This window comes from Lipotes vexillifer, unplaced genomic scaffold, assembly GCF_000442215.2.
Source record: "Lipotes vexillifer unplaced genomic scaffold, Lipotes_vexillifer_v1.1 scaffold1895, whole genome shotgun sequence".
In the NCBI taxonomy this organism is placed as follows: Eukaryota; Metazoa; Chordata; class Mammalia; order Artiodactyla; family Lipotidae; genus Lipotes; species Lipotes vexillifer.
In genome coordinates this window covers 149914-164344 of record NW_006778131.1, presented here as the reverse complement: position 1 = coordinate 164344, position 14431 = coordinate 149914, and the positions used below count along the sequence as shown (strand labels likewise).

Below are 14431 nucleotides of genomic sequence, written 5' to 3'. Positions count from 1 at the left end.
CAAAAAAAAAAAAAAAAAAAAAAAAAAAAAGCCCTATTACAGCTATTTTTTATACTCTCACAAAATGGAAGAAATCAAAAAGATGCCAGAGGACAGAATTGCTAGAAGATTATGTTTCTATAATATTTGCTTTTAGTTATTAATGTTGAGAGAACAACTCAGTGATGATAAAGAAAATGTAGACTAAATCCCAGGAAATGAATTTTTTATTCAAGTGTGATCTAGATGTTAAATGATTAAATTGAGTGTCTTGGCAATTATTTCCAAGAATTCAACAAAAGATTCTGAATATATCACCCATGCATGCATGGGTGATACTTTGGTTTTCAGAAGGTTATTTCCAAGAGAAAATGGTATCCAAGTGCTGGGTAAAGCCAAGAAGGTCTCTATCTAGGTTTACATTGAGTTGAGTTACTTCCTGCATGAAATACTTCCCTGATTCTTCCCCCTTCCACACACACAACTCTTATAAACAAAAACAAAAACTGAACATTCCTTCTTTGTGGCCTCAAATTGGAACTGAGCAGGACCCTGTGGGGATCCTGGGTACTAAAGCCTTTCTGAGTCCCTCATTTCTTGATTACAGGAAATAGGCTTCATTCAGCCTCCATGACCTTCCCCGAGTTCCAACGGGGCAGGTTCAAACAGTTGCTAATCAGGGAAGGGAGGGAATGCAGAGATAAGGGAGGATCAGTCAAGAAACAGTAGTGTAGCTTTGGGGCAGGGTCCTGGTTCCCTCTCAAGGGATACACATGAGCTGTTTTTCAGAGACTGAAACCCCCACCAGGTGGGAGAAGTTAACTATATGCTACCCACAAGCACGTAGACCCCAGATGGGTTGGAACCAGAAGGTTGATGATGCTGACTCCCGATTACCTCCCCACCAACCAATCAGAATAATGTCCATGAGCTGATCACACTGCCTTTGAACCATTACTATAAAATTTCTCACTACCCCCTCTAGGTTGGTACATACAGTTTTGAGGGCATTAGCCTGCTGTGGCCCTGTTTGCTTGACAAAGAAATAAACCTATTCTTTTTTACTTTACCCAAAACTCTGTCTCCAAGATTTAATTCTGTGTTGGAGTACAGAGGCCAGATTTGGCATTGAAATCCATTATGTTAGAGTCTACCAGAAAATCTCAAGCTGTTTATGGTACTTCTTTATTTAAAAGTCTACATACTTGGACTAGAAACAACCAGGTCTTTGTGTCATTCGCCTTGTGTGGACATCATCTGGCACAGTACCTATAACAAATTATATACTCTATAAAGATTTGTTGACAGGAGTTGTGAGTAATAAAATGTTTACATGGATTTTTATATAATTCTTTTTTACTACAAAGAGTAGTGAGTCCTGAATTTAATCCTACTTGCATTATTCATTTCACGTTTTGAAATTTTTACTTTGAATAAGCCATTTCATCATCTCCAAAATAACATGTGAAAACTATATAAATCTTTGACTTCTCATCTCTCAAAATAAACCAATAGTAATTTAGTATGAGAGCTTTGATTTTACTTGTACTTTTTTGAGAAAATTTTAAAATTAAATTTGTTTCGAGTGTATGATTCAAAAAATACATATCAAATTATGCCTCTATGCTACAAGGATAAACACATTAAATAAAGTTGATATTTCTAAAAGAGTGCAGGTTTCCCCTTTAGCCATGGGCCTCCTGTGCACGTTTCAGATAATCCAATAAACATTTGCATTGATTAAATTCTGAATTCCAAATAAAAATATCTCTTCCTTTGTTCCATGTTAAAATTTGAACTGTAAATCATTTGCATTTAAATATCCTTCTAGATTTGGCCCTTTACCAGTCTCAATATCCATTTGGATGATCACCAAAAGATAAAAATCTCAGCAAAATGTTGCATGTGTTGCTTACAATCCTGCTTAATTACTTTGAATCTGTAATTAAAAATTCAAAACAAAAGTAAAAATCCAGAATCCATAGAAATACAAATCATAGCAAATGATATTTATGTCCAGTTTAGGATTTAGCATACATTTCACTCTGAATGACTAGTTGCTTTTCTTGAATGAGACACCTGCCTACATAACACACTGCATACAAGGACTGTAAGAGAATCCAGACTGTGAGCTTTGTGAAATTCACTGTCTGGGCCACTTCTTGCCCACTCACATATTTACTGGTCCACTTGTTCCAAATGAACTAAGTTTTCAATGAGATAGAAGGAAGCAGAACAAGATTACCTTTTCATCAGAACAAGTGTGATTAGACTGGCTAGTTTTTAAAAAGGTAGGCTAATTTAAAAGTTATTACACTTGCAGCTCCATTTACATAAACTAGTCTCTTTTTCTATGTCTACTTGGTACATCCTCCATTGTATCTGTTCAGATATGAACTTAACTCCCATTGTTCCTTTTCATATCCAATCAGAAATATATCTACAACCTATTGAGAATCAACAATATAACAAAATGGACATTAGGATAGCTAGGCTCCATAATTTTTTACTATAGGAGAGTGTTATTGAAACTTTAAAAACAATTTCTGTAGGAAGGACTTAATAAGCCTAAGAATAAATAACTAAGTTTATTGAACATTTAAATAAAGCAAGACAGAGTCATTTTCAAATATACTAAGCACTATAACTAACTGTTAAGCTAACCTGATTATTAACATTTCCTATCTAGGGACTTGTTATTAGGATTTTTTTTTCAGTCTGAGAATTTAAGTACATTATTTAATAAAAGCTAATAAGGCTCACTGAGCTTTTCTTACATGACTGGGTTTAAAGAATTCCTCTGCATGGGTTTGCTTCCCTTCCTCTTTCTGTTCTTTGCTCTTCCTCCCTTCCTTGGGCTGGTGTCCTGATTTATGGAGCTTACTTCTTTCTCCTTCTGGAATCAGCTTCCACATTCCAGCTGCACTACACTATTTCATTCTGTCTGTGATTTAAGTTAGGGCTGTATGGCTTGAAGCTTATTTAATAATCTCTCAGGAAACATTGACATTAAGGGGAAAAAAAATAGCTTTCTGAACTTTCCCCCAGGAATCAAAACACATTTGTTCTTTTCAGTGCTTTTATTAAAAAAATTAAAATTTAAAATTCAGTTTCATTTGCACTAGCCACATTTCAAGTGCTCAATAGCCACATGTAGCTAGTGGCTACCATATTAGACAGTGCAGATATAGAACATTTCGATCATTCCAGAAAGTTTTATTGGAAAACATTGTTTTAGATAATGTATATTTCTTTCTTTGCTCCTTTTACAATCGTTATAAATTACTTTTGTAATCAAAATAACAACGAAGTTATTTACACATTGGAGGATGCTTCCTTGCTCTCAAAATAGATTTAGACTGAAGGAAATCCATATCATGATTTACTTTATCTAAAAAATATGTATCATTAATGGCCTTCTATCCTGACATCATCTAACTGTTGTTTTAAATGAAGCACTTCTGTGAAATTTCTCATTCTAACCATCTAAAATACCAAATTGTTCAGTTATTCACCATGTTCTTTACTTCAGTCTCATTGAGAACACCTATTCAGCCAGAAGTGGTGAAAAAAAATTACTTATTTAGCAATTAATATTTGGCTGCATTCCCTTTATGTGTATGTGTACTGAGGAATGGTCTATGGGTAGGGAAAATGGTAGGAGAGTCATGTTTTTGGATATTTTAGGAGGTTTGTCAAACATCACATACAAATATGAGAGGCTACAATATTGGAAGCCCATGGGCCAGGCTGCAGATATCTATCCATCTGTCTATCCATCTGTCTGTCTATCTATCCCTATCTATATCTCCTTATTTATTTTGGTCTTCACAGATCTGGGCCACCTGGGGGTTGACGTTTTAAAAATTAATTTCCTTCATATAAAATCTGGAAGGATTTTAAGAATATGGATTTTGCTTCTCTTAAAATATCAGATCTCACAATACTGAATCTATATTTTTGCAGGACAGTTCAGTGGAGTCTGAGAAGCAGCCTCCTCCTTTAGAAGAAGCATGTGCTTTGTGCTTTCTGACACATGGTAGCCCCCAACCCTCCCTACTGGCTACTGCAGCCTAGGCTGCTGGTATATTGAGGTCATTCGCCCTAGCTAAAAGCATCTGAGTTTGAGTCTGCTCCCTATGTGAGGAGCAATCAGAACATATTCTAGTTAGATGTGAAATTGCCCAAGGAACTAAATGATTTGACACAACAGAAATCAGGCAGTAAAAATTGTGTCCTGTCTCAATTTGTATTAATCAATATTTCACCACCACTTCCACCACTTTCTATCAGTGTCTTGATCGGGTTTATTGGCATTTATCGGAGTGGTTCATTGCTGCTGTACTACAGAGTATGTGCACACTAAAAGATATCTGTTAGATCTTAATGTACAAAAAAGTGTTGAGTTAATTGTCAAAACTGTCCTTGATAATATGACCCACAATAAAGCAACTTTAATTTCCATGGATCAGTTTCTCATGCAATTGTGTACTTTATTGGAAAACATTAATCAAAGAAGTCATGCAATCTTAACAGGACTGCTGATTAGATGTCTGTGGAGCTATGTGACTCTTCTAAGACACATATGTGTCGACAAGAGAGTGAGACAAATATTTGTATGTGTTTGCTAAGATGCTTCTGAAAAACAGTTCTAAAAGGAGGCAAAGTTGTTTTGTGCAACCTATGTCAGTGAAATCTGCTGAGTCCTCCAAAGCAATTACAGCACTCATCTGTTTTCCTGTGTATTTGTTTTTGTGATTGTTGTTTTAAGCCACTCCTACTCTTCTAGAGTTACAGCTCCTTGGCACATAGTTCATTCTTCACTGGTGCAAATATATTAAGAAACATGGAACCTGTTGCAGAAAACACATGTGTGAACAAGGAGTATTTCTCCAAGGTAAAAAATGTACAAAAATATTTTAAGTGGAACTGTGTAGAACATCTTGGATATTTCCAGTTCTATGTATTTTTGTTTATTGGTAATTGAAAAGCCCAAGCTTCTTTGTTTTCTCAATAATTTCTCTTCTCCTGTGGGCCTAATTCTACACTAGCCAGAAGATCAACTTCAGATTAGGCTGAGTAAAAATGCCTTACATATGCAACACTATCAGGGTGTGGGCAAGCCCTCATAGACTGAAACTTCAATGCTCTTGGGAAGAGGACTTAACTAATATTTTGGAGAGTATTTTTTAATTAGCTTAATCTTTTTTATACTTCAGAGAAATTTCAAGTGAAGCAGTATGATCATTCTCATTTCAGAAATGAAGAGACTGATGCATACAAGGAAAGTAATGTGTGCTAAGCCCCAGCACAAGATATTTGAGGAAAGGCTTCGGTTTCCAGTTTCAGTCTTTTGTTTTCCTAGTTCTATGGGCTCTGCTTCCCCCTCTAAAAATGAACAAGGGGAAGAGAGATTGGCTGAAAACTGCAAGAAGGAATGGCTCTGAATTAAGAGTTTCTGGGAGGAGTACTGAGGAAACAGACCCCGCAGCTTTGTTGACTGACTCCGCAATCCTGTTTTGCTCTGATGCTTTAATTCAGCCTGGCGGGCTCCAGCCATTAGCAGAGGGCAACGCCAGGAAGAGACTGGTGAGAGCATTTCGGAGGCACGCGTGCATCGTGGCACGAGTAGCTTGGGTCATGACCAAAGAGCGAAGGACCCAAAAGTCAGCTAACTGGACAGATCAAGATTTAGATTTGTCTTGTTTTGTTTTGTTTTTGTGACCCTTTGTTTTCTCTTTCCTATTCTAGATTTTGCCCTGAGCAGCAGCGTACACCACCCGGGCTGCCGGCTTTTGAATCTGAATGCGCACTACCCAACTTGTAAACTGTCAACAGACACCAGTTCAGGAAATTGCAACCAATTGATCGTGAGCAAACAGGATCTGAACTCGCTTCTCCTTCTCGTTGGAGCGCAGCGACCGCCCAGTTAGAGTTGCAGCGGCGCCCTGCGCTCCAGCCCTGGCGGAGGGTTGGTCTTCCGCGCGCAGTCGTGCGGCGCTTTTCCGTGGTTCTGCGCGGGGTCCAGCGCCCCACCTCTGCTCCTATAAGCAAAAGGAGAGCGACTCCTGGTTGCAGTTCTGGGATTTTACCATCTCCGCCAAGTCGCTGGGCTTCTGCCTCCCAGATCCGCCTCGAGCCAGCTCGAGGTCTCCTCTCACCCTCAGCGCCCGCAGCTGGGACTGTCCGCCCCGCCTTCGCCCTAGCCCTCGCCCTGGCCTCTCCTCGGAGGATGTGGTGAGCCCGGCCCTAGTCCGGGGTCTGTCCTCGCCGGGCCGTCTCTCATAGAACTGAGGAGCGGGAGAATAAGGGAGGGGGTGGTGGAAGGTAGGAGTGGTGCGAACACCCAGGGTATCAAACTTGGGGGTGGCCAGTGGGGGTCAGGGGAGAAGAGAAACCGTTGCAGGCGGCTGTGGGGCCCCGGGAGGGGGCGCTGGGCAGGGTCCCGCTGCGCGTGTTCCAAGCCCTCCAGGGGGAGAGACCTGGACTCTGTTTCCAGCTCCATCGCACGGAGAATTTCCGTCCAGCCTTCTCCATTGCGGGACCCTTGTCCCCCACCCTCCTCCCCTGTTTCTTTTTCCTTGAGGGAGGGATTCGCCTCCCGCCTCCGGAGCCTCGGATCCCCACACGCTCCTCTGGCCGCGCAGTGCGGGGCGGGGCGGTGCCCTTGCGCTCTGCTGCGGAGGTGGGCTGCAGACCCCAGGGGCGCAAACCTCCTAGCGGCTCCGACTGTCAGACGCTGCGACAGCGGCTCCAGGCGGACGCTGCGCTCTCCTGCTCTCCCGCGCGCGCGGCTGCCCAGCACCGTCGGATCGGACGGACTGGGCCTGCCTTTGGGAACGGCCCAGTGCCCTCTCCGGGTCGGCGGGCTAGATAATCATCAAACTGACAGGTGGCACACGTCTGGCTTCCACGTCTCAGCAGAAGCGCGAGGGCCGGGTCAGTAAGTGTAAGTCCTAACTGATTCACCTTCTGATAATGAGAACACCCCAAAAGAAGCTTTCAGGTCCTTTGAAGAGGGATGGGGGAGGTCCTCATGAGTGTAGGGGCTTTTTTTCCCACATTTAAGCCGAAGATGGGCATTGTGGGTGAGACCATCCCTGTTTTCTACACTCACTGGAATATTCCTTACCCATTGAAGAGTCTTGACTATTTCCCTGACTCTTCTTAGAGAGAGGTAATTATCTTTCCAGAACAGCAGGTTGTTACTGTTCCTGCCTCTTTAAAAATCAAACACCTGTTTAGGGGGGAAGGTCATACTGCATTCTCCAAAGCTGTTCAAGAATGGACACATTCATGTAAGCGTTCGCTGGTTCTGCACCAGAAGGGCTCACTCCCTGGTAGGAGCATATGATGGACAAAAAGGAGGCAAAAGGAAAAGCTTTAAGGCTTTTGGAAATAGGGACACAACGTGTAAACTCAGTGACACGAAATACACAGTGCTGTTTTCAAAGGTCAGAGGCTCAAATAGACAGAAGAGGTACATTCCCAATCTCCTTGGTGAATATTTTCAACTTCCTGCTCATCAGGCAAACGGTCATGTCTTACATGCAACATTCTTGGATGTCCACACCCCCTCTCTCCAGGACTAATACATATAGGGCATATGGCATATTTTCTGGGATTCTTCCCTGAGAAAAATTCCTGGAAAGTTTTGTGATTGTAAAGGTATTAAGTTTTTACTAAGGCCAACCTGTGACAGTAAGAATACTGTTGCAAAAAAACCCCACAAATTTAAATATGGAGTCAAAGCATAAACTTGTTTCCCACTTAGATAATTTGAAGTTCTTTGACTCTCTGGGGGAAAAAAGTCCTGAAGCCATTTTCCTATCTACGAAGAAATAGTTCTATAGCTGAATCTCTAATGATTCACTCGTTCAAGAAAACTACCACTCACAGTTCTCCTTGAATGTCTTTAACATTGTGAATGCCTCATTTTTACCTTATTTCATGGAAAGGTTTTTCCCCTTTTCTATTCATCTTTGAATTGTTGTGCTTTTGAGTTTTTACTCTGGCGACTCCCTCTGTGTACTCTCTTATCCTCTTCCACTTTTCCAGAAGTGCAGTCATAAAATTATACATTCTCTGGGTAACACTCTGACCTGGTTGAAGGCCAGTCGTGTGCTTGAGAACAGCTATTAGAATCCACATGCTAATAACCTGTAGATCAATAATCATTCCTGTAGAGAAGCTTTAAAGAAGTGAATAAAGAAAATGAGACTGAAAAGAAAAAGCAAAATAAGTTAATAAATCAAATATGCTCCTAATAACCATCAATCTTGGGCTTGCTCCCAATTTAGTTTGCTGCAAACCTCAAACTCAGACCTTCTGGAGTCTCATTAGTTCTGTTAGAGACTTGTCAGGATTGACTAATTGTGCTCTGTAGAGTCTCATTCTTAGTCTAAGGGAAATGAAAGGGCCCATCAAATAAAACACTCCAAGATTCGAATGGTTAGTTTCCACTTTCTCTAATCACTAAAGAATGGAGGCAAGTGCAAAAGGCAGCCTGGACTCTTTAGAACATTCTATTTGAAATGTATGCAGAGAGAATGAGAATATATCAGTAAAGAAAATGCATGAGTATGTGAAAATCTCTATCATCTTTGTGTGTGTGTTTTAAGCCCTTGGAGAGAGAAAGTTTTCTTGTGGTATGTACTGACTAACAATTTTTAATGTTCTAATCAGAGATTATATCTTGGAACAACTTTCTTGTAGAGGTGGTTACCTGATTAAGAACAAGAAAATAAGCACAGAGATGTCATATCAGAGCAAGAATCCTATATAAGCAATTATCTTCAGTAAAGGAAAGGATCAAAATTGTTACTTTGTATTTTGCTGACCTCAATTATTCAGTAAAATTGTGCTTTCCATATTTGCTAAGATTTAAACAATGGATGGAAACAATCCAGACTGTGTCCTAAAAGACACAGCTGTGGTGAGGAGGCTGAAGGAAAACAACTGTGATGTGTCATGTGCTCCTTGCAGGATTAGAAGTGAGCACAGGTTGTTGAGATAAGTGAAGAGGGAGGGCAGAGAGGCATGAGAAAGGCTGATGTGTTGCTGGAATTGGAAGTAGTTTGGTATGACAGAAGCATCAGGTATATCCTAAGATGTCAGGAGAGATGAAGGTAGGGTTGAGTTCAAGGAAAGCTTTGAATGTCATACAGTGAAGTTGGGGTTTTCTTGTGTATGTCAGTGTTATCAGCCTGTACATGCAGCAACTGTAGTGGGAGAGCAAATTAATGAAAGCATATATGCAGGGGAAGCTCAGCAGATCATGCAAAACAGAACCTATTCAAGAATGCAAAAGAGAAGGAATTTAATGCAGAAAATTGGTTACACAAGTGATGGAAGCCAAGCAGAGGATGTTGAGGCCACACAGGGATTAGCAAGAGCAAAGAATCATTACTACCTCCAGATAGAGGGACACAGGGAAAAAGCAGTATGACTGAATCCAGGGACCATGTGCCTCCACTGGAAACAAAATCACTGCCGACCATTCCCATGGGAGCCAGCCATAGAGAGATGGCTGAGGCACTGGTAAGAGGAGAGAGGGAGGGAGAAGAGTATAGTGACTTCTGGATTCTCCCTTCCTCCTGCCTTCTAGTTACCTGCCAGTGCCTCCTGTTGGCCAAGCGCAGCCAGCATCCCAATGTCCTGGGCGCCTGGAAATATGGTCTGCAAGAGTCAGCCCTCCAGCATCAGGGGAAGAATGGAGCTGAGCAAACAGGCTCAGCCAGACATTGTCTGTGGCATGAATAAATAGGACTCACCTACCAATGTAGGTAGATGTGATTATGATTAATAAAAAAGAAATTCATTTCAAAGAGGTTCTGAATTAATGGTGGCAGCCTTTTTTCATTATGAGCATATTCAAAAAGTACTACCATTATGATGTTGGGCTCCGGATGTTTTTATAGACTTGAGAAGGTAACTTTATATTAGAAACTGATTAGTATTATTTGAAGCAATTTGGAGATGTTGGGGAAATGAAATGATCACATCTGAATTTCAGAAAAAACATTTTAATGTCAGAGTATGCTCTATTCAGTAAATGTAAGAGCTTTAGAGTAGGGGCACTATCCTGTTGTTTTTTCCCCCAGCACAAAACCTAATTCCTGACAGTGGGTTTTAAATACTTGCTGAATGCACGTTTGAATAAGTATAAGCATCATGAGAGTGGAGCCACTTATGGCATTTAGTAGATGCTTAATTATATTAGTTAAGTGAATGAATGAGGAAAGAAATGAAGGAAGGAAGGAAGGAAGGAAGGATAGGGAAAAGGGAGATAAGTTAGACAACTATTAGAGTTATTACAGTAAGAAATCAAGAAGGACATAATTAATGTGGTAGAAATAAGAGGACCATTGGGAGAGATATTTAAGAGTAGTCTGAGGGTTCTCTTAAACATGTGGGCTAAAGGAGATGAAAAAGCCTGCATAGTTACCTGCTTCTTAACTTTACGTGGCTTAATTAGTGAGGATAGTATTGACCTAAGTAGGGCACACAGAAGGATTCTGAGGGTTGAGGTGGGTGACTAGAGAAGAAAGGTGTTAAAACTTTTGTATTCAGGGATTAGAGAGAGATGAAATTCAGATTGGACATATTTTCATACAGTTCCTATGTAGGATTCCTCTGTATGTCAGGTAGGAAGTTTATTTCAGATCATAAAAAAAGCTGCTGTTTTACACAGCCTACCTATTTTTAATGCTAATCCCTACATTAGAAAAAATAGCTATGAAACAGAATCTGCTCAGTTTATCTTAAATATTTTATACTCCTAAAGCCCAAGCACCAGGCAAAGGATTTTAATATTTGTCTCTTTTCTGTGCAATTAGTTGCTATATTTATAAATTTAAAACAGTCAAGATATTGAAGCAAACTTTATCTACCTTAAAATTAATTTGATGAATTTATAGCAGTTATAAAATTAATTGATAATGTTTGTAATATCCATCTCACTTAAAATTGATTGAATCAATTTGGTCGCATTCACAAAGGAATTGTGTCTATACTATAGACATTACATTTTGCCTTCATAATATACATTTCAGGGATCTGATTTAATTCATCCATATTTGTGAATAAACCTATTAAAGGGTCCAATTTATTGAAATGTTCTACTATGTGCAAATTTAGGGATCAGAGGACAGGTACTTTGAGCCCCAACCAAAATGAAACCAATCCTTTTGTGATATTCCTTGCACCCTTGAGTTTTCCTCGTTCCATATTTGTTCATTTTTTAAATTGTAGATTCTTGTGCTAGTTGATGAAAATGGGCCCATTAGGTGCAGAGGCTGATGAGAACCAGACAGTGGAAGAAATGAAAGTGGAGCAGTTCGGTCCAGGGCACGCCACTCCTAGAGGGGAGCTGGCCCCTAACTCTGAGCCGGAGCTTATAGACAGCACGAAGCTGATTGAGGTACAGATCGTCCTTATTTTGGCCTATTGCTCCATCATCTTGCTTGGGGTGATTGGCAATTCCTTGGTGATCCATGTGGTGATCAAATTCAAGAGCATGCGTACAGTAACCAACTTTTTTATTGCCAATCTGGCTGTGGCGGATCTTCTGGTGAACACCCTGTGCTTGCCATTTACACTTACCTACACCTTAATGGGGGAGTGGAAAATGGGTCCTGTCCTCTGCCACTTGGTGCCTTATGCCCAGGGCCTGGCGGTACAAGTGTCCACCATCACCTTGACAGTAATTGCCCTGGACCGGCATCGTTGCATTGTCTACCACCTGGAGAGCAAGATTTCCAAGCGAATCAGCTTCTTGATTATTGGCTTGGCTTGGGGCATCAGTGCCCTGCTAGCAAGCCCCCTGGCCATCTTCCGGGAGTATTCATTGATTGAGATTATTCCTGACTTTGAGATTGTGGCCTGTACTGAGAAGTGGCCTGGTGAGGAGAAGAGCATCTATGGCACTGTCTACAGTCTTTCTTCCTTATTAATCCTGTATGTTTTGCCTCTGGGCATCATCTCTGTTTCCTATACTCGTATCTGGAGTAAACTTAAGAACCATGTCACCCCTGGAGCTGCTAATGACCACTACCATCAGCGGAGGCAAAAAACCACCAAAATGCTGGTGTGTGTGGTGGTAGTATTTGCAGTCAGCTGGTTGCCGCTCCATGCCTTCCAACTTGCTGTCGACATTGACAACAAAGTCTTGGACCTGAAGGAGTACAAACTCATCTTCACTGTGTTCCACATCATTGCCATGTGCTCCACCTTTGCCAACCCCCTTCTCTATGGCTGGATGAACAGCAACTACAGAAAGGCTTTCCTCTCAGCCTTCCGCTGTGAGCAGAGGTTAGACGCCATTCACTCCGAGGTATCTGTGACATTCAAAGCTAAAAAGAACCTAGAAGCCACAGAGAACAATGGTCCCAATGATTCTTTCACAGAGGCTACCAACGTCTAAGGCAACTGCCATGTGAAAATATATGGATGAATTCTGACCAGCGCTATAAACCTGGTTGAGTAGGGTGTGCAGGTGCATCCTCATTTCCCATTTTAAGGAAGCATCTGAATGGAAGCATCTGCAGTGTAATTCATGGAAAACTGGTTGTCAGAGTCTAGTAAAAACACTCAAATTCAAAGACAAGGCAGCAAAAGTTTGCTTACAGTTGCTTAGATTGTAGGTTGAATTATGAATAAAAGCAGAGAGAAATGGTTTTGACTGTTTCCCAGAGTGAAGGAAACGTGAACAAGGAGTTGGTGTTATCAGCATTGCTAAGAGGTGGTGGGTAAAAAAGTTGACTTTAAAATCACATTAGGGCATAGAATGGGGATGACGTATAATTCACTTCTCCCCCCTCATCTGATGAAAAGGCTGCCAACACCAATTTCCCTAGAAAGCCACAGACTCTTCTCTATTGTATTTTGCCTTTTTGTTATTCTTCCTATGGACTAAAACCAACACTGCAGGTAAATGTTACCAACTATCTGAATGACTTCAAGGAAATAAACTGAAATTTTCTATGTAATTAGTGTTTTGGCAAATGATGGGGGAAATCTTTACCACCCAGTTAGCCAATTGTTTTTTAAAACCAAATGCACATTAATGAAAAGTTTCTTCAACTTAGAATCAAAGGCTGAAATTCTCAGAGAAATGTAAACCATCATTTAACTTCTCATTTCAACTTGTCCTTGCTTTGTATAGTTACTATTTGAATAACAAGTAAGCATGCCACACTATACTTTTAATCATTGCTAATTGTTGTAACTTTTTGAACACATATTATTCCTATGTTGGAGCTGAGTTTGTCCTCACTAAAAATTAAATCAGATTAGGAAATACTTTTGTGGCATTTTGTAACATTTTGCGGTTATTTGTAAGCAGTTTTTGCACAGGTACATACTCTAATGTGTTTACTGCAGTGTTATTATTATTTACTTTTGAAATTCATCTTCCATGGACCCATTCATGATTCATAAAACAATGTAATTTCATCAAAATGGAACCCATCTGGTAAGAACTATTAAAAGAACTATTAAAAACATTACATTCATTCCACTTTAAAAATGTTCAGTTTCAACATAAGTTACCCTCCTTTCAAAATGATTAGCTATATTTTTGGATAACTTCCGAATATATACATAATAAAATTTTACCTATAAATAGTGGAACATAGATGCTGTAATACTTTTCTTCTAATGATTTTGTGAATACAAATTTTATTTCAGTATTATCCAACCAAAGATGCTTAAAACACTATTACATTCATGAAAAATAATTGAGATATTAAAATAGCTGTACTTCTTTGAATGTTGTTAATGAGGTTTCATTGTAATCATATTTTTTATAAGTATGACTGAATTTGTGAATAGATTCCTTAAATTTTAAGTAAATTCAGCATGACTTGCATTTAGTTTTAAACATTAACTTTGTGAACAGGAGCAACTTATTTTATGGATACATTTAAAATTCATATTATGGCTCTTACTGAATTATTTTCATGCTAGAAATAAAAGACTGGTCTTGAGGTAGACTGCACTTTTGGAATACTGAAAAAGAATGAAAACAATGGAAGTTAGATTAAGTGTAAGACTGAATAAGAAGTTGACAAATAATGTATATCTGTAACATATAATTGGATAATTCATTTTTCTCTTGGACCTGGCATAGCTGTCCCAGAAGAAGCTTTTTGTCTTTTAAATAGCAGTTACTTTGCTTAAGATGCTAATAGATAATTGTGCTCAAAGATTTTTCTTTTTCCTCTTGGAGAATTCTTACACTGTAGGAAATGTGCATGCTACTGTATCACCTGTTGTCATAGTAAATTATTAGAATCCAATTAATATTTGTGATCTAATTAATTATGTTAACTCATTAATAAAATGTCTTTTATGTAGTGATTTTGTCTGTTGAAATAAAAAGAATTTAGGAAATTAGAGAAATGTGTGTTAATTTATGTCAGAGTTCCTGTCCAAGATGAGATAGCCTTTG

The 14431-nt window shown here is 39.7% G+C and overlaps 1 protein-coding gene across 1 annotated transcript; it reads left to right on the top strand.

Annotated features, from left to right (window-relative positions):
• Positions 1-4906: 4906 nt before the first annotated feature.
• Positions 4907-12437, top strand: NPY2R (neuropeptide Y receptor Y2). The gene is made up of 2 exons (XM_007451461.1): positions 4907-4910; positions 11246-12437. Exon 2 carries the CDS (start codon positions 11249-11251, stop codon positions 12401-12403), a length of 1155 nt encoding a protein of 384 aa, XP_007451523.1. The 5' UTR covers positions 4907-4910; positions 11246-11248; the 3' UTR covers positions 12404-12437.
• Positions 12438-14431: the final 1994 nt, after the last annotated feature.

Coding starts and splice junctions, on each gene's coding strand:
- NPY2R (XM_007451461.1), top strand. CDS start 11,249: ATGAAAATGGGCCCATTAGGTGCAGAGGCTGATGAGAACCAGACAGTG.